At 32.4% G+C, this 18735-nt stretch overlaps 1 protein-coding gene across 1 annotated transcript in view; it reads right to left on the bottom strand.

Annotated features, from left to right (window-relative positions):
* Positions 1–18735, bottom strand: part of LOC115878887 (alkaline phosphatase-like) — an 891059-nt gene that overhangs the window by 28544 nt on the left and 843780 nt on the right. Inside the window, exons 8-9 of the mRNA XM_030895492.1 lie at positions 9056–9250; positions 3025–3252 (exon numbers count right to left, since the gene is read on the bottom strand). Of these exons, the coding sequence (XP_030751352.1) occupies positions 3025–3252; positions 9056–9250 (423 nt within the window). The remainder of the gene's footprint in view (positions 1–3024; positions 3253–9055; positions 9251–18735) is intronic.

Raw genomic sequence — 18735 nt, 5'->3', positions numbered from 1 at the left:
TTGTAACGTTTTTAGTTCGTTACATGTTTTTTGTATATGATATTTTATATGATGTTGTTACGAGTCAAAAATTTTATAAAAAAATCAGTAGGCAGTCATTTTCTACAGTTCCTTAAGAGCATGAGATACTCAGCTTGTTTATGATCATACTCACTTGTTTATTCTTTGGTTCTATTTATTATATGTATTTATATTTTCAATAGGGTTTCTTTGATATATTTTGTACTTCTAGCTGTTAAAAAGGAATAAAATATCAGTTCCTTTCTATAAATTTAATTGTTATGATGGAATAAATTTTTATTGGAAAAGAAAAAAAATAACATTCACTCTATTTTCTTAAAAAAAATAATTACTATACCTGATAATTAGTAGCTTCATTTAGATATCATGTTGAAGAAAAATTCTTGATTTTCGAAGTATAGTGGAAAATGTTTTCCTTCCTTTCTATTTTTACCTTTTTAAAATTAAAATATATATTCAAGCTGATTTTTCCTGGATATGTTCCTTTTTTTTTAAATACAGTTAGAAATATTATATCGTATAAGTACATTTTTATTCGATCAGTAAATAATTCCTAAAATGTTTGTTATTGTTATAAATTTAAAGCTATAAATAAACCGGTGTATTTACACTTACCTTCTGGTTGTAAATAACTATATCTGTCGTGAATCTTCTTATAGTATGAAATATAATATATTTTTAGATAATTATGATTTAAGTAATAATTGGTTTGATTTAATATAAATATGGGTATTTAGGTTTTATGTGTATTTGTTTTTAAACATATTTGCAAATCTTGACATTTTAACGTAAATTGCTTGATAGTGCGCTTTAACGTCTTGACTCGGTGTTAGAGACGGCGCTGTTAGCAGTAAATATGGTTGGCAATGAAGCTAACGTTAATTGTTAAATTTTTATAATTATTAACTAATTATTTATTAATTATTTTGGTTACATTGTTCTGTTAAAATAAATTCCAGCTTTCATCAAGTATTTTTCTCTTTCACTGATTGTCAATCTTCATTAAGTATTTAAGGAAACTTAGGTCTTGTCATATATAAAATATATGATTCTTTACTATGGTACTTGCGTACTACTCAGTACCGGAAAGAGCAGTTGACAGTTAATTCCAAATGAATTGTTGTATATTCCTATTGGTTGAAATTCTTCAGAGTAAGGATAGAAAAAAATATCTTCTTCCGGCACGAACACGTCTCACTAAAGTTCAGAAAGGATTCATTTTTCTGCTTAATTTTGTCGGTAGTGCAGGTGCCTGACCTTCTGATTTGTTCTGGTTGTCTCCTTCTGGATTGGTGGATGACTCCTTCTCTTTGTGAGGATCAAAAAAATCAGAAGATAACTTGTGGAGTAGAGTCGTATTATTAGCGAATTTGGAACCGGCTCTCCACGCCATTTTGTGGGAGTAATTTAGCCCTCAGCCGTACAAGACATCGCATAAAATTTAAAGTTAAATAAAGTAATGCTACCTTTCATATATTTTCTATAACTCTACATGCATTGTATTTTTCCATAGTCTTTTCATTGGACATATTTAATATTATTTCTAACATAGCTTTACTCGACATACAACCACTATAGTAATTATTAAAATTGCACAATGCTATTTACCATCAGAATTCATCATGAATAAATATAGTCATTAGTTTTAAGTAATATACAACTGTGTTTCCTTTCACTGTTCATACCTGGCGCCCAATATTATTTATATTTTTGATTTATTATTGTTAGTTAGTTTTTCTCCAGTGAGAATGAGAATGCCTTATTCCAATGAGAATGCCTTATTCAGTGAAATACCTTACGACGAAATTACTTACCTTAATGACTGCTCGCCGATGAAAAGCTGCCGTTCGCAGTGGTAGTGTTAAAAAAACGTTATATAACATTTATGTGCTATTGTTAGTGTAATTCACATTTTGTACTATAATGAATAAAATCCTAAAATATTTAGTCTTGTTCGAGGACCATGAAATCTATATAGACCAGAAAATGACACAATTGTAACCGACTAAGGGTATTTTAAAGAGTATTTTTCTTGTAGATTTAACTTTCCACATGCAAGTGCCTTTATCAGTTCTGAATCTAAACTTTGACTTGCAAAGTTAACTGTCCAGTCTAGCTCAAGAGCTGTGTGTGATTAAACAACCGTTTTTACTTGACTTCTTAACACTACATTAAATACTATTATTCACATAATTTGCCTTAAATTATTAAAATTAAAATTAAGAAAATATTTTTTTTATTTATGTTGTGTTTTATTCAGGGTGTCCCAGGCTCTTTATGTTCATCAAACCACTCAATTAATGCGTCCTCAGAATTAGCACCCCAGTGAGGCATACTTTTTATACTACTCATCATCCTAATAATGAAACATTCTTGGCGTGGTGGTGCCACACAGACCCCAATGAAGCTTTAGCCCCCGCTGGTAGGAACAATACCTGATAAAATCAAATGCGTCTTTAGCAGTTGCATATTGGTAGCCTAACTTAAATAATATTTTTGTAAAATAAAATAAAATACTTTGAAATTAAAATATCAGACAAATCTAACAATTAAGTTATTTTTGTTTCGTAAAATATTTTGATTAAAAGAAAATATATAAAAGTGGGTAACGCTATGTCGATACCGGTTAAGCTTAATCATGAGACTAAAACTTTATTTGATAAGAACATTGAAAGTAATTTATGAAATACTCTTTTTAAGGTTATTTGTAACTACTTTATTGGATAATAGTTTGCAAGGCATATCGCGCGAAGGTAAAAACTTATAACAAATTGAACAACAAATTGACTTACATGTGTTGATGGCGACAATACTAATATATTTATAGTTGTTAGTGCTATTTATGTGATGGTACAACATCTTATATTGGTATATCATTTTTTGTAAACATGTACGAGAAAAGTAGTTTGGATAACATTCGCCGAACTTATGAAACTTGTATTTGTCAAATCCGTAGTTATATGGTCCAAAATCCAAAATGTGATATTGTGCTTATTAATTTACCTGTAAATAAAGTCGTAGCAAGGGGCCCCAAAGCATACACAGGCACATCTTCACCTCCATGCGTGCCCCACTGTCTGGGTACCGCGGCTCCGTGTACTTGGTTTCGGTCCTCAACTGCGGAACTTGTGTTCATGGGTACGATTCGGGGAGTGGCAAATCCTGGACCATTGCCGTACAAAATCGTCGTGTAAGGTTGACCATCCACGTCGGATAGTTTACTGTCCGGTCCTGGAAAGAATTGGAATATTAAGGTGTGAATCTATTTAAATTGTTTGCAACTTCTATGTGTCCGACAGTTTATCATTCACTTTTGTTTCAATTTTTTCTACACCTGGTTAAGATAAGTTGTCAACTATTTGAGGCAGGGCCGACAGGGGTTGTTGGTAAGACTCTATCTCCACCAAAACTACTTATTTAACAAATTGTTCATGAATAAGGATATTATGCTGTAAGCAGCCTTTTTACATAAAATCGCATTTTATTTTTAAATGAAAAAGAAGGGCAAAGATATACATGAATAAATTACAATAAAAACATTAAAATATCACATATGGCTTTATAATAATGGAAAATATTTAAAATAAATTACTAGTTTATGAACTTTGCCTGGAAGCTTGGCAGCTCCGCAGCGCTAAGCACCAGGTTTCACTGCAATATTATACTTTTTATAAAACTAGTTATAAAGTAATCAAGGATATGTAGAATGTTAAGGAGGGGAGTTAATCACCGCGACCTTATAGATCTATTGTGTGTTCCCCTTTCTTGAGTTATAACGAGTTATAACTCATCATACAGTCTCAGGGCTTTAACAAAAGCCAGTATCTGAAACGGCTCCACAGAGGCCAGCTCTCCATCCTCGACATCCTCGACGAATGGTTGTCGTCTCGGCGCACTCAGTGATAAGGTGTTCTGGTGTTTCCCCATTTTCCCCACAAAATCTGCATTCGCCGTTGTTTCTCAGTTTCAGCCTACTGAGGTGTCCGTTGAGGAGACAGTGTCCTGTTAGAAACCCCGTGACAATCCGAAGATTGTTTTTACTTAAATCAAGGAAAACCTTTGATTTTTCTCGGTCATAAGTTCTGTAATCAAGGATAATAAATATTGCTCTTTCCTTTATTAGATCAAAACTAGCCATGGCAAGTGGTGTAAGAAAATAGTTTTTAATTTAATTGGAAGTATCTGTTAACTTATTAGCTAGTGAATTACCTTCATAAAAATATTAATTTTCAAATATTTGGAAAACTATTGCCAATTATAGTTTAGTTAGGCATAAACAACTTTATGCGATGTTACCTTTATTTTTGATGACAAATAAACTAAGAGCACAGAATATCTAGCTACGCAATAAGAGGAAGAAAAATAGGTGTCTCTATTACAGTTGAGGGTTGGAACCTTTGGTGTTACACAGCAAAATAAAACACTAAATCACCACAATACACCAAAACACTTTTACTTTTACACTGGATGCGCGTTTCGCTAACCATGTTAGCATCATTAGCAGATGATTATAAACTGAATTTCAAAAACTCAAAAAAGAGTTTATAATCATCTGCTGATGATGCTAACATGGTAAGCGAAACGCGCCTTCAGTGTAAAAGTAAAAGTGTTTTGGTGTATCGTGGTGATTTAGTGTTTTATTTTGAGGTGTTTCTATTCAAAAATAACAATTCTATATAATTTTGTTAACGTAATATTAGTAACATTTAGTTCGCTGTATAATATTCAATAAATTAATGTGTCTATCTGTTTTCAATCGCTTTGCAACTAATCACAATTAGGCATATTAAATTTGCTGCACATTTGTGCAAAAAGACAGTTAACCAAACCTTTCTCAAAATTAGGAAAAATACACAGGACAAAAAATCAGGAGACTAAATATTAGGATCACCTGCTAAAAAGTTTAAGCCTGTAGATATTGATTCTAGTGTGCCTGTGGCATGGCAGTGCCAAAAGTATGTCGTTTATAAAAGTGATAAACCAAATTTACTGGGTCAGGTCGTAAAATGTGAAAATGGTGTCTATCAAATTGCTACAGAGTCGACTGTGTTAAAATATTGGCTACCACGAATTCACTTCTATCAAGAGACTTCAAGACAAAATAATACTGCTGGAGCTATGGAATCTAAAATTGGCGGACAAGGGTTCCATTAATGTTCTTGTAAGAAGATCAGTGTTATACACAAACAGGTGCTGTTGCAAGAAAAGTGGAATAATGTGCAACTCAGGGTGCGTCACGGCAGTAACACTTAAGTTGTGTAATTAGTAATAAGTATATGTTTTTACATATTTTGTATTTAAACTTATAGTGGAGTGCTTATAGCCCTTATGGGATACAAACCTCAGAATTCATTTACTGTGAATTAATTTTTATAAAACTTTTTGCATTGTATTGTTAATAAAATATATTACAAGGTTTACCCATTTAAATTCGTTGCTTTCACTTTAGTATTTAAATAAACACACATATACAAATGCATACGTACAAGATGGCTCCGTATCCCGGAAAAACTCTGTATCAGGATTCCTATTTGAGATTTTCAATCTAAACCTTCTACAAAATTTGTGTTTAATGGTAGTTCACATTTCAAGAATATTTTTATAGATATACAGGGTGAGTCAGTTTAGGTTCAGTGAATTTGCTATAAAATCCCGGTTCCAAAAATACTTTAATACCATAGAGTATACTAAGTGGTTTTTGAATTATAACCACGTCCATGAGGACGTCAATCTAGAAGTCCAGGAACCTTTGTATGAGAACTTCTAATCGGGACGATCGACTTATTGTAAGTTTATCGCTAAGAAACCGCCGCGCCGTTTTCGAATTGATAATGAATTGAACTTAAAGAACGCACATATTAACTAACGGACTATAAGAAGAGAAGAAGATTAAATGAAGCAAATAAAAAGTCATGAAGGTCCGCTTTGGGACAAGAACTTATTAGATGTGTTGACTAGGCCCAAAAGCAAAGCCATGGTCTTAATATAAAAAGTACGAAAAAAGTGTCTTATTCAAAAGCGAATATTTCCAACAAAAATAAAGCTAATTAGATAAACCAAAAACAAACCATCGAGAAAGAATGTATCTAGATGATAAAATTATTTTTAAATTTCTTGCTGTTTTAACATATTCCACAGAGTGTTTCAAACTTTCATCAAAATATCAACATTTTGTTTTCCCTCGTATAATTAATTAACAGATGATAATTAATTTCATGTTTAATTTAGAAAAAGATACTAAAAAGTCAAATAATTTGGCTACACGCTGCTTAAAAAATCATCAAAATCAACCCATTAGAATAAAATATATTAACCTTTAAAATACATCAAAAGTTTTAAGGTGCTCATTTTTCGTGCCGGTGAATGTATTTCAAAAACTATACATTTTAGTCATATACTTTTCTAATAAAACAAACCTTTATTTTTTTTCCTAGAATCCAAAAATCAATTAATATATAGGGCGTTCCATTACAAAAAAAAAACATAAATTTTATGTGTAACTTTTTTGGGGACACCCTGTAGAACTCTACATAATTTTAGAAAATTCTTGAAATTGACCCTTACATAAGCTCAGAAAATTTCACTTCAATACAAACTTTTGTTCTCCTTGCAAAAACCGCGTTGTATATGACGCGCCACCCTGTATAATTCGCTTTCAATCAAAATTTCAATGATTAGAATATAAGCAGAATAGATATTTTATAGAAACTTACTTAGAAAAAGAATTAAAAAAAATCAAAAAATGAAGAAGGAAATAATTACGAATTTACTAAAACTACTAAAACAAAAAATTATAAATGCAAAGAAAAAAATGTATAAATAATTTTTTTTCACAATTTCCATCATACACAAACCCAATAATACCACTTTTTTTCTTCTCCATCCTGGAATAGATCCAGATCGAAAATCTGCCGAGAATTTTTGCGAGTAAAAATATCTAACCCGCGTTTCACTCCCTTCAAAGTTTGAAGGAATTTTTCAACTAGCTAGCTGATCTGTCCCTTCACAGACTATTCCCGTTAAGAAAATGAGATATTTGATATTTACATTAGTGGGCAATGAAAGATCTATCCCTTCGCAGACCAGATCGGCGGGATTGGAATTACAGATCGGGATTACCTCTCCTCTCATGTGTGCCTACCTAATAAAAACTTTGATCATTTTTTAATCTGCCTGACCTCAATTTAGAATTTTGTAAAATTACTGAAAATAGGCTGTATTTGACAGTAATGTACAGAACTACAGCTTGTATTGAAATGAACTTTTGTGAGCATATGTAGGTTGATTTAAAGCATTTTTTAAAAATATAGAGTTCTACAGGGTGTACCCAAAACAAGTTACACCTCAAAGTTGTGGTTTTTGTAATGGAACACCCTATATATTAATTGATTTTCGGATTCCAGGAGAAACATAAAGGTCAGTTTCATTAAAAAAGTATATGGCTAAAACGTAAGATTTTTGACATATTTTATTATTTTCTAAAATGAAGAACAAATTTAAAATTTCAATAAATGCTAACTAAATTATAATTTATCCGGTATAGTGTATTATGTAGTTAAAATAACTATTGTACTTTAAATCAAATTAAAATTTGACCTGAAAAGTTATACAGGATGAGACACAATTAATATCGAACACTGGTTACAGTTAAAAGCAAGTTACTCCTTTATTTTAATTAGAACACCCGGTATATTATTTCAATAATCAATGGAGAATTTATATATCTTCAAAATACTATTAAGGTTGCCTACCCTTTAAACAACGATTTTCTTAGATATTTTCATTTTTATGATTTTAGAAAATCATATCAATTTTCTCTAATATGGGATAAGTTTCCATTTTCGGCAAATTTCTGAGAATTCTTTTTGTTTTCACTGACACAAATTGATAACTAGTTGTTAAAGTTGAACTAATTTGACATATAGGTTGAAGTAACGTCAGACATATCACAGCCACCTAGATTTTGCCAAATAATGAAGATCTACTGTCACTAAATCATAAAAATAAACATATCTAGGAAAATCTTTGTTTGAGGGGTAGGCAACCTTAATAGTACTTTGAAGAGACATGAATTCCCCATTGAATATAGGAATAATATACTGGGAGTTTTATTTAAAATAAAAGAGTAACTTGCTTTTAAATGTGACCAATGTTAATACCCTGTATAACTTTTTGGGTCAAATTGTAATTTCATTTAGAATACAATAGTTGTTTTAACTACATATTAGGCTATATTCCAATTTAGGGGGCTTTTATTGAAATTATAAATTTGTTCTTCATTTTCAGAAACTGTTAAATATGTCAAAAACCTTACATTTTAGTCATATAATTCTCTAATGAAACTCTGCTTTATTTTTCTCCTAGAATCTGAAAATTAATTAATATATAGGGTGTTCCATTACAAAAGAACACAATTTTGATGTGTAACTTTTTTTGGGACACACTGTAGAACTCTCTATAATTTAAAAAATGCTCTAAACTAACCTACATATGCTCAGAAAATTTTATTTTAATACAAAATGTCGTTCTCCTTGGAGTCTCCGCGTCGTATAAGAGGCGCCACCCTGTATATTATTTTAATTTAACCTACCTAATTCTGATTAGGTACTTTGCAAAGCGTCTAAAAATGGATAGGCCCTGTGTAAAAAAACTTCTTTTGTGTAAAATACCAGCGTTTTATAATCTGCCGAGTCTCTTTGCTAAACAACCGGATTATTCAATATGCCTGCGACATATCTAAATTATTAATTTGTGTCTTAGTTAATAGTCTCTTAATTTGATGCTGAAGTCAGCTGAAGAAATGCCGTAATTAAATTTATTTACCTATTACATTACGGCACCTAAACCATACACAGAAATACGTTGCGGCGTAAATTTTAGCTTAGACATACATTAAGTAGTCAAACAGGCAACGTTAATGGCGGAACAGTTGAAATAAATCTCTCCAATTTGCCCTAAATTATATTAAACCGCTGGCTGGCGTTAAATCCCAACTTGCAAGATGCATTTCGGTGCATTAGTCAACTAAACTTACCGAGAATGGGGTGGCCCCTGGGGGTCGCTTGTCCGCCCATCGTGAGCACGTGAGAATGATCCGACGTCACGACGATCAGCGTCTCGGTGGGATTGACCATGGCCAGGGCGACGAGCAGGGCCGTTTCCATCGCCAGTGTCTCGTCTAAGGCCCGGTAGGCGTTGTTGTAGTGATGGGCATGGTCTATACGTCCACCTGAAAGCAATATATCTCAGTGTTTAAAAGGGTACTATTGAAAAAAATATATATTTTTATATGGAGTGCTTTAAGCCCCTATAGGATACAAACCTCGGAATTAATTCACTGTGAACGAATTTTTATAAAACTTTTTGCATTGTATTGTTAATAAGATATATTACAAAGTTTACCGATTATGATGTTTATGATATTACCGTTTACGATGTTCTCTATGGGTATCTCGGAAACTACTGGAGATAGAGAGTCGGTTAAATGGGGAAAGAATTGCAGTTTTGTGGGGTCATAAATATTCGCCTGTCAGATTTTTGAAAAAGTTCATGGCTTAATAGATATTTGGAAAAAACAAATTTTGGATATTTTAAAAATTGTCCCTAATTCCATTATAATCTATTTTAGACAAAAATTTCAGATAAAAGTTGTAGATAATCACATCCTTAATGAGTCTGTGTTCCCCAATTTTTTCTAAAACCTGTCATTTTTGACATATGACACAAATATATGTTTTTTAAAATGAAAACCATAGTTGGCCATGAGTTTATAAAAAGCGCCATTTTTTAAGCTTTTCAGCAATATAAGCCATAATGTGTTTTTTTTTCGAAAAATTACTGAGTTATAGCCAATTCTTAACATTTTTAAACAATTTCACTTAGTTAGCCATGGAAACAAGATCAATCGTCGTAAAATGCGAAACTGTCACTTCCAAACTTTGTAAATTAAAATAAACAAAAACTGTAAATATGAATATTTGAAATGAAGAAAAGCGTGGAGGATTATTGATTCGACTTTTTTTGGCCATACGCAGTTTCGAGGATACGTTGACCGGTGAACATTACTTGCGTTTTTTAGAGAACGGTTTTCAAGACATGTTAGAAAAGTTAATTTTAAATACTTGCGCATTAATAAAGCGGTTCCAATGCCATTGAGGCATACCCTCCCCCCCCCACAATGAAAGAAATGTTAAAAATTATTTATATCATAATTATGTAAATTATGTAGATCAGGGATAGAAAGAGGTGGACCAATTGCATTGGCCTCCTCGATCACCTGACCTATCCATTTAAGATTTTTTATGCGGTATGGTTAACAAGAAGGTTTACAAAAAAACTTATGAATTAAAAGATTCACTCGAAGAGGCGATACAGGAGAAGTTTAATTAAATCGACCGGTCGTTCTGTGAGAAAGCTAGAAATTCAGTTTTAAAAAGATGCATTTATGTACTCAAAACAATGGCGGATTTTTTGAACATTTTCTAAAATAACTTAAAGTGTATGTAGTGATATTATTTTTTTAAGTTTTAGTTTATGTAATGTAAATTGTAAATAGCCGTTTAATAATATATTTTGTCTTTATATAAGTTATAAATCATAACAAAATAAGAATACCATGACTAAATGAAATTAGTCAAGAAAGATAAGAATTGGCTATAACTCAGTAATTTTTTGAAAAACCGGTCAACTTAATTAAAGTTCTCTCATATCATACCGCCTCTTATTATAACCTCTTGTAAACCTTATTAATCATACTGCATAAAAAAATTAAATTGATAGGTCAGGTGATCGAGGAGGCCCATGCAATTGGTCCACCTCTTCCTACCCCTGAGTTTGCATAATTATGATACAAATTATTTTTAACATTTCTTTCATTATTAAAGTCATGTTGAAACCACTCTATTGATGCGCGAGTATCTAAATTTAACTTTTCTAACATGTCTTGAAAACCGTTCTCTAAAAAACGTAAGTAATGTTCAACGGTCAACGTATCCTCGAACATGTATGGCGAAAAAAAGTTAACCAATAATCCTCCACGCTTTTCTTCATTTGGAAAATTCTTATTTACAGTTTTTGTTTATTTTAATTTACAAAGTTTGGAAGCGACAGTTTTACATTTCACGACGATTGATCTTGTTTCCATGGCTAACTAAGTGAAATTGTTTAAAAATGTTAAGAATTGGCTATAACTCAGTAATTTTTCGAAAAAAACATATTATGGCTTATATCGCTGAAAAGCTTAAAAAATGTCGCTTTTTATGAAGTCATGGCCAAATTGTTTCCATTTAAAAAAACATATGTTTGTGTCATATGTCAAAAATGACAGTCTTTAGAATAAATCGAGGAACACAGACTCATTAGGGATGTGATTATCTCAAGTTTTATCTGAAATTTTTTTTTGTCTAAAATAGATTATAATGGAATTAGGGAAAATTTTTAAAATAGCCAAATTTTTTTTTCGATATATCTAGTCAGCCATAAACTTTTTAAAAAATCTGAAAGGCGCATATTTATGAACCCATAAAACTGCAATTCTTTCCCCATTTAACTGACTCTCTATCTCCAGTAGTTTCCGAGATACCCATAGAGAACATCGTAGGAAACTCACCCTGTACAAATGCATACATATAAAAGCTCTGTATCGGGATTCCTATTTGGGATATTCACTCCAAAACTTTTACAAAATATGTGTTTAATGGTAGTTCATATTTCAAAAATATTTTTATAGATATACAGGGTAAGTCAAATATAATTTGTTTTTACTTAAGTTTTATAACTTCTTCAAATGAAATGCTGTATACCTATTTGTTTAGTTCAGTGAATTTGCTATAAAATTCCGGTCCCAAAAATACCTTAATACCATAGACTCCATAGAGTATACTGAGTGGTTTTTGAATTATGACCACGTCCATGCGGACGTCAATCTAATTGTCCAGGAACCTTCGTATGGGAACTGCTAATCGAGACGATCGAGTTATTGTAAGTTTATCGCTAAAAACCGCCGTTTGCCAGATTTTCAAATTTATAGTGAGTTGCACATAAGGAACGTACAGCTGGTTCCAAAAAAAATGAATACGACTCTTTACACATTTTTTTCGAACATTTGGGCAGTGTATATTTATGTGTTGAGTATTTTGACATTTTAAGGTTTGAATTTACATTACAGCCGGCACCGGCTCGGCTGTAATGCAAAAAATTCTAGCTGTGAGCATCAATTAAAACGAAAATAATATTTGCTATGAGAGATGCAGAATTTTATAACAATTAAAAATATATTTAACCAACATCAACACATTTAAACTATATCTAATAACAATAAAAATAAATAGCAAACCAAGACATAAAATTTTCCTACAGGTGTTCGACATATCAACCGTCTTCTATTATGGACAGACGAGGCAGTTTTTGAACATTTCTCGCGGAATTGACTAACTCAGTAGGGGTGAAAGATACCCTCTCATAACTGCTGAGTATTTCTAATTCTTGTCTAGATAATACGAAAGAATAAGGAACCTTTATTCTTCCGCAAATATATCCGTAGGATTAGATCCATGGACACTAAGTCAGGCGGCCTCGACGGCCAATGGCTGGGATCTTGGTTAGCTATTCAATTATTCTTGAATTTGGCTGCAAACATTTGCTGATAACTTCAGCGTTCGGAGGCAGTGCGTCGTCTTACTGGAAAAATATGTTTTCGAGTTCCATTAAGGGCATATCATCAATACCCCTATTGATGATATGCCCTTAATGGAACTCGAAAACACTTCGTCCGTATTCCAAAGCTTCGGCTTTGGTCTTCCGTCCAAAGCCTACTAGTTAAAAGTGGCGAACTTTTAAAAATTCTGTATTTCGAAGGGAATTATAACAAAATATCAAGTGTGCTATATTTTTGGAAAGGTAATTTTAAATTCTTTTCAGTTAATTAGAAATATAGAGGGTGTCCCAAATAAAAAATAATTTTTTCTGTTGATAACTCTTAAATTATTAATTTAAAAAATATATACTTAAACCATTAAATTCTACGTAAAAAGGTGCTTTGGAAATGTTTTCATAGAAATACAAAATTTTCCATAGCAAAAAAGTTGAAAGTTGCGATTTGTTAAAATTGCACATTTTTGAAAAACACCCCGTAACTCCGAAACGGTCACAGATATTGATGTGCGGTTTTCACCATCATGTTTTTGATGAAAACTGAGCTCCAGACACCGATATGATTTTTCGTCTATCTCCTATATAAAAGGGTGTTTCCATTTAAAAGCGTCGAATTTGACCCACCCTGTACATATTAACTAACGGACTATACGAAGAAGACTAAATGAAGCCTTATGTCAAGAATGTCTGCTTCGGGATCAGAACTTACTAAACCTGTTGACTAGGACAAAAAGCAAAGGCATGGTCTTAATGAAAAATTATTAAAAAATGTTAGTGTCTTCTTCAAAAGCGAATATCTCTAACAAAAATAAAGCTAATAAGATGAACCAAAAAACTAACTATCGAGAAAGGATGTATCTAGATGATAAGATTTTAAAATTTCTTGCTGTTTTAACATATTCCACAGCGATGTTTCACGAAAATATCAACATTTTGTATTCCCTCGTACAATTAACAGATGGGGAGTCTCATTTTTAATATAGGAAGTCATAAAGGATTTCTAAAAAGTCAAATAACTTAGCTACATACTACTTAAAAAACCATCAAAATCGGCCGACTGGAAAAAAATATATTAAACTTTAAAATACATCAAAGTTTTTAGGTGTCCATTTTCATGCCGGTGAATGTATTTCAAAAACTAGACATTTTATTCATATACTTTTCTAATGAAAGTCGCCTTTATTTTTTTATTAGAATCCGAAAATCAATTAATATATGGGTATTTCATTACAAAAAACACAACTTTGATTTGTAAGTTTTTTTGGGGACACTCTGTGGAACTCTAGATAACTTTAGAAAATGCTTTAAATTGACTTACATAAGCTCACAAGATTTCACTTCAATACAAATTTTTGTTCTCCTTACAAAAACCGCGTCGTATATGACGCGCCATCCTGTAACGTTTTTACGATCCACGTGTACCGCGTTTTCCAATAAGAACACTACTACTTCCATTACTCGCTGACGAGTATTTGACACGCATCAGAAGACGGTTCTGCAAGGCGTTTTCTTACATGAGCTTTTCTGTGACTGAAAAGCTCGATACGTGATGTTAACTCTCTTCGACACATTCAAAAATATTATTACTTTGTCGCCTCTTTAGTTTTTGGTTTTCGTTGTTAATTGAGTTTACAATTCTCCATTACTCAATTTTGCGCTGCTTATGATTTCAGTATACTCGCAGCTAGCTTCTTCAAGGACCGATGCGTTTGAGACATGGTGGAACCATTTGATTCAGTTGTCTAAAGTGTCTCTGTTGCAACGCGCTTAATACGTTCATGTGCTGGCGGTACGGCACTCAGGTTTTACTTTCATATAACACGATGGAGATTATTATTGTTCGGTACACTGCAAGTTTTGTTTTCGTACTCAAGTCATGATTGTAGAAAACCCCGTGCTTTTAATTTCCAGAATGCTCTTTCTAGGCGCTGCTAATTCTGCGCTGAATTTCAGAGTTGATAACCTTTTCCGAAATCAAACTGCCGAGGTAATTGAATTCCACTACATATTCCAATAATTCTTCTCCGACTGCTATAGCATTGTTATGATTTTCCGGGGGAGTGCACATGATTTTAGTTTATTAAATATCCAGCCACTGCTGTAACGCTTTTGCTACTAGGGCGCAGTCATCAGCGCATTGAAGTTCTGTGATCAATTTTGTGATGTGTTTTTACCCTTAGTCTTTTTATAGCTAACAGACCTCCGTCGTATCTGTATCTAATACCCATTCTTTTTTCCTGCAGTTTGTTGTCCACTATAATAGAGAGCGCTGCCAGGAATATGTTGAATAGGAGAGGAGCTAAAACACATTCCTGCTTAACTCCTGTATTTGTTTGGAAAGAATCGCTCAGTGATCCACGATGTGACACTCTAGACTTGTTATGGACGCTTTTACATACTGTAAGGAATATGTTTGGTACTTCAAACTTTTGCATAATGGCCCAAAGTGCACCTTTTTTACAGATTCGAAGGCCTTTGTTAAGTCGACTAAGAATAGCTCTCGGCTGTACCTCGGCTGTACCACGGCAAAGTATTAGCCGTAGAGGCTACAGAAAAAATATTTAATCTGAAGAGGCTAGAAAAATGGATGAAAATAATTTTCCACTTTGTACACCGGCCGCTAGAAGGGCAACGGCAATGGTAAATATGAAAATGGAATTTTTACAAAATTTTTATTAGGGTACTATAAACAATGGCGTCATAATCTTCAGCAATTTTCGACTTTTTTGTTTGAAAAATTTTTCCTGCACTTTGCTAAACTGAAGTAGTGAAACAATTTTACAAACAGCGCCCGTTTTTTCTAAACAAAATAAATGCAATAGTATATTGGTGGCTAAAAGGCACGACCTCGAATTTACTAAAAACGAATTTCACCGGAGCCAATGAAAACTTCGCGCACCATCCGTTACGGGCAAGCTTATACGGAGAACTATTTTTCCATTTTCCCGCGTAATTATACGAAAGTAGTGAAAAATATATCAGTCTATAGATGGATTATATTACTCTCCTTCTAATAAAATAAAAATTTCTATTTGGCCAAAACTGCACTTACGAGGTCCTGCCTTTTAGCCGTTGATATGTAATTTTAGCCGATAGTAAAGAGAAATAAAAGCTTAAAAAGTCAGGGAAATCCGCATCTTGATTTTTTTTCAAGCCGAAGATACTAAAAAATAAGCCCTGACAACATTTTTTTATAACACGCAGTAGCTCTTGAATGCATTGTACGCTCACTAAATTAAATATCGTTCTTTTTAATAAGGAAAATATTAATGATGTAAAAGAGTAGAAGTAAAACACACAAAAAGGTCAAGTGGGGAAATTGAATAAGAACTGACAAGGGTTCCAGAAATTTAAGCTCGACTAACGATAACTTGGAGACCTCTGGACGCGAGATAGATTTCCCTCTGTTCCTTTGTTCACCTTGAACTTTTATAGATTTTTCCGAAGGAATGCTGGAAAGGAAAGGCTTTGAATTACAAGCATTATTTTATTCTTTTGGCATGGCTCGAATTTGTATAATTTTACAATGCCATTGCTATACGTACAGATTCTATGATGGTATTTCTATAGTTTTTCTTATATATACAGGGTGTCCCAGATATAAGTGCAAATATTTTAACTGGTAGTATAGTTCAACCCCAGCCTATGAGGTTTTTTTTGCGAAAAAAAAAATGTCGAAAATTTAAAATTTTTCTTGACATTTTCCGGAAAATTTGAAAAAACTTTTTAGTGCCACTCGTTTATTCACCTGAGATTTCTCTAAGGTGTATCTAAACCTTGCAGTGTTGCAAACTCCTATGTTATCCACATTCTGCATAGTTCTACATTTATAAATTCATAGACATTTCTACTCAAAAAATTTGGAATGTTAAATTTAATCTTTTATCGGTGCTCATTATTAATAATTATAGAAAAAAACACATTAATTATTTTTAGTACTTACCCTTTCAATGAAAACTTAACAAAAACCACCGAAAATTAACTAAAACATTACGTTTATGACGTTTACGAAAATCTTTGTTATGCTGCAAAATAACTTTATTTTGGAATAAATTTAATAAAACGATTCTTCATATTATTCACAATCAGGTCACAAAAAGAAATTCCTAAAATGTTTATCGTTTATCGTAATTTAGAATTCAATATATCGAAAACTGCAGAACGAATAATCGATTCATTTTTGTTTTGTTTGTTTTCTTTCATGTTTCTCTGTTTTATTTGAACCACTGATTTACAAAACACCTTGAAAAGCGCACATTACTTTGAATACCTTTTTTTTCTGAATGAACAAATTTTGAGAATTATTGTCTCTTATCGCCACTTTACGAACTACTTTCAATCTAAGAAAATACATGTTTCACTCAACAATTTTAAATACGTATTTTGTTTTTTCGCTATTTTTTCGATGTATTTCGACAATTATTCCATCGACAGTCCAACCGTCGCGCGTCAGCCAAGAGTTCCGCGTGTGAACTGGTCCTTTAAGGCGCCGCGCCGCGCCGTCGCCGTCGTGGCGGGCTTGCGTCAGACGACGATGTTAAGCAACGTTGCCACAACTATTTCAAATTCAAGACATTCAAAGCAATCAAATTCGTATTAAATTTTAAAAATAAAACAGAGAAACATGAAAGGAAACAAACAAAACAAAAATGAATTGATTATTCGTCGGGCTGTCTTCGATATATTGAATTCTGAATTACGATAAACATTTTAGAAATTTATTTTTTGTGACCTTACCAATAATCAATTCATTTGTGTTTTGTTTGTTTCCTTTCATGTTTTTCTGTTTTATTTTTAAAATTTAATAAGAATTTGATTGCTTCGAGAGTCTTTAATTTGAAATTGTTGAAACTACGGCAACCTCGCATGGCGCAAGCTCGACACGGCGCGGCGGCGCGACAAAGTAGCAGTGGGCAGTTACTAGTGATGCGCGGCTCTCTTTGTCGACGGTTGGGCTGTCGATTAAATTGCCGAAATACATCGAAAAAATAGCGAAAAAACAAAATACGTATTTAAAATTGTTGAGTAAAACATGTGTTTTCTTAGATTGAAAGTAGTTCGGAAAGTGGCGATAAAAGAGACAATAATTCTCAACATTTATTCATTCAGAAAGGTATTCAAAGTAACGTGTGCTTTTCAAGGTGTTTTGTAAATCAGTGGTTCAAATTGTGATGAAGCCTATATGAAAATAATGTGTTAAGTTAAAAATGGAGACTGTTATTTTAGTAGTTATTGTAATAATAAACAGTTACATCGATCTGTCATAAGTATCTTTTTTAATGTTGGGTAAGTTTTTTAATTTAACTTTTAATTTATTTTATGTAATAATATCGAGACAAATGCTATAGTTATAGCTCTAGCAATGAAAACACGCTGTAAGCTGGAAGCCACCAAAGCAAAGAAAATACGCTGTAAGCGTGTTTTCATTTCCTTGGTTTGTGTTTGCCTCGGGTTGAGTTGGTTTGATTTGGTTTTGTATTGGTTGTTTTTGTATTGATTGGTTTTGTATGGATTGGTTAGGGTTTGGTCGGGTTGGTTTGGCTGTTTTTTTTTCTTTTTATCTGTTTGGTTGATATTTTGTTTCACTCGTCTGTTGTTTTTTTAGTTTTCCCATTCACACATTACCAACGCATTTTTATTATTAAAAATAAAAAACAGAAAAAGAAAATTCAGTGGAACTGGCAACATTGCGTTTCCTTTTGCCGCTGTCATGTTAAATCAAGTGTTAAAATTCTCCATAACGTCAAATATGTGTCAAAAACTACTAAAATTAAATTAAAATATTTTAAAATTCTGTGCATAATTTCCATTTATTTTTATTTAAGACTACTACTAAAAATGGATACTTTTTGATAAAAAAAAAGAAAAATTCAAAAATCGTGAGTCAGGATAGTTCACCGAACCCGACTGAAACTAATTATGTATGATTGGATAGAGGGTGGATGTGGTTTTTTATGTCTTAATTATGTATAGGGTGTTTTAGAAATAGAACCAAAATTTTGCAAAATCTGAAAAAAGAAAAGCGCTCGAAAATAATAAATAGTGAAATGACTATTTACCCTC

The sequence above is a fragment of the Sitophilus oryzae genome, unplaced genomic scaffold (assembly GCF_002938485.1).
Source record: "Sitophilus oryzae breed Bouriz unplaced genomic scaffold, Soryzae_2.0 scaffold_1536_pilon_pilon, whole genome shotgun sequence".
Lineage (NCBI taxonomy): Eukaryota > Metazoa > Arthropoda > Insecta > Coleoptera > Curculionidae > Sitophilus > Sitophilus oryzae.
This window is presented reverse-complemented; position numbering and strand designations above follow the sequence as displayed.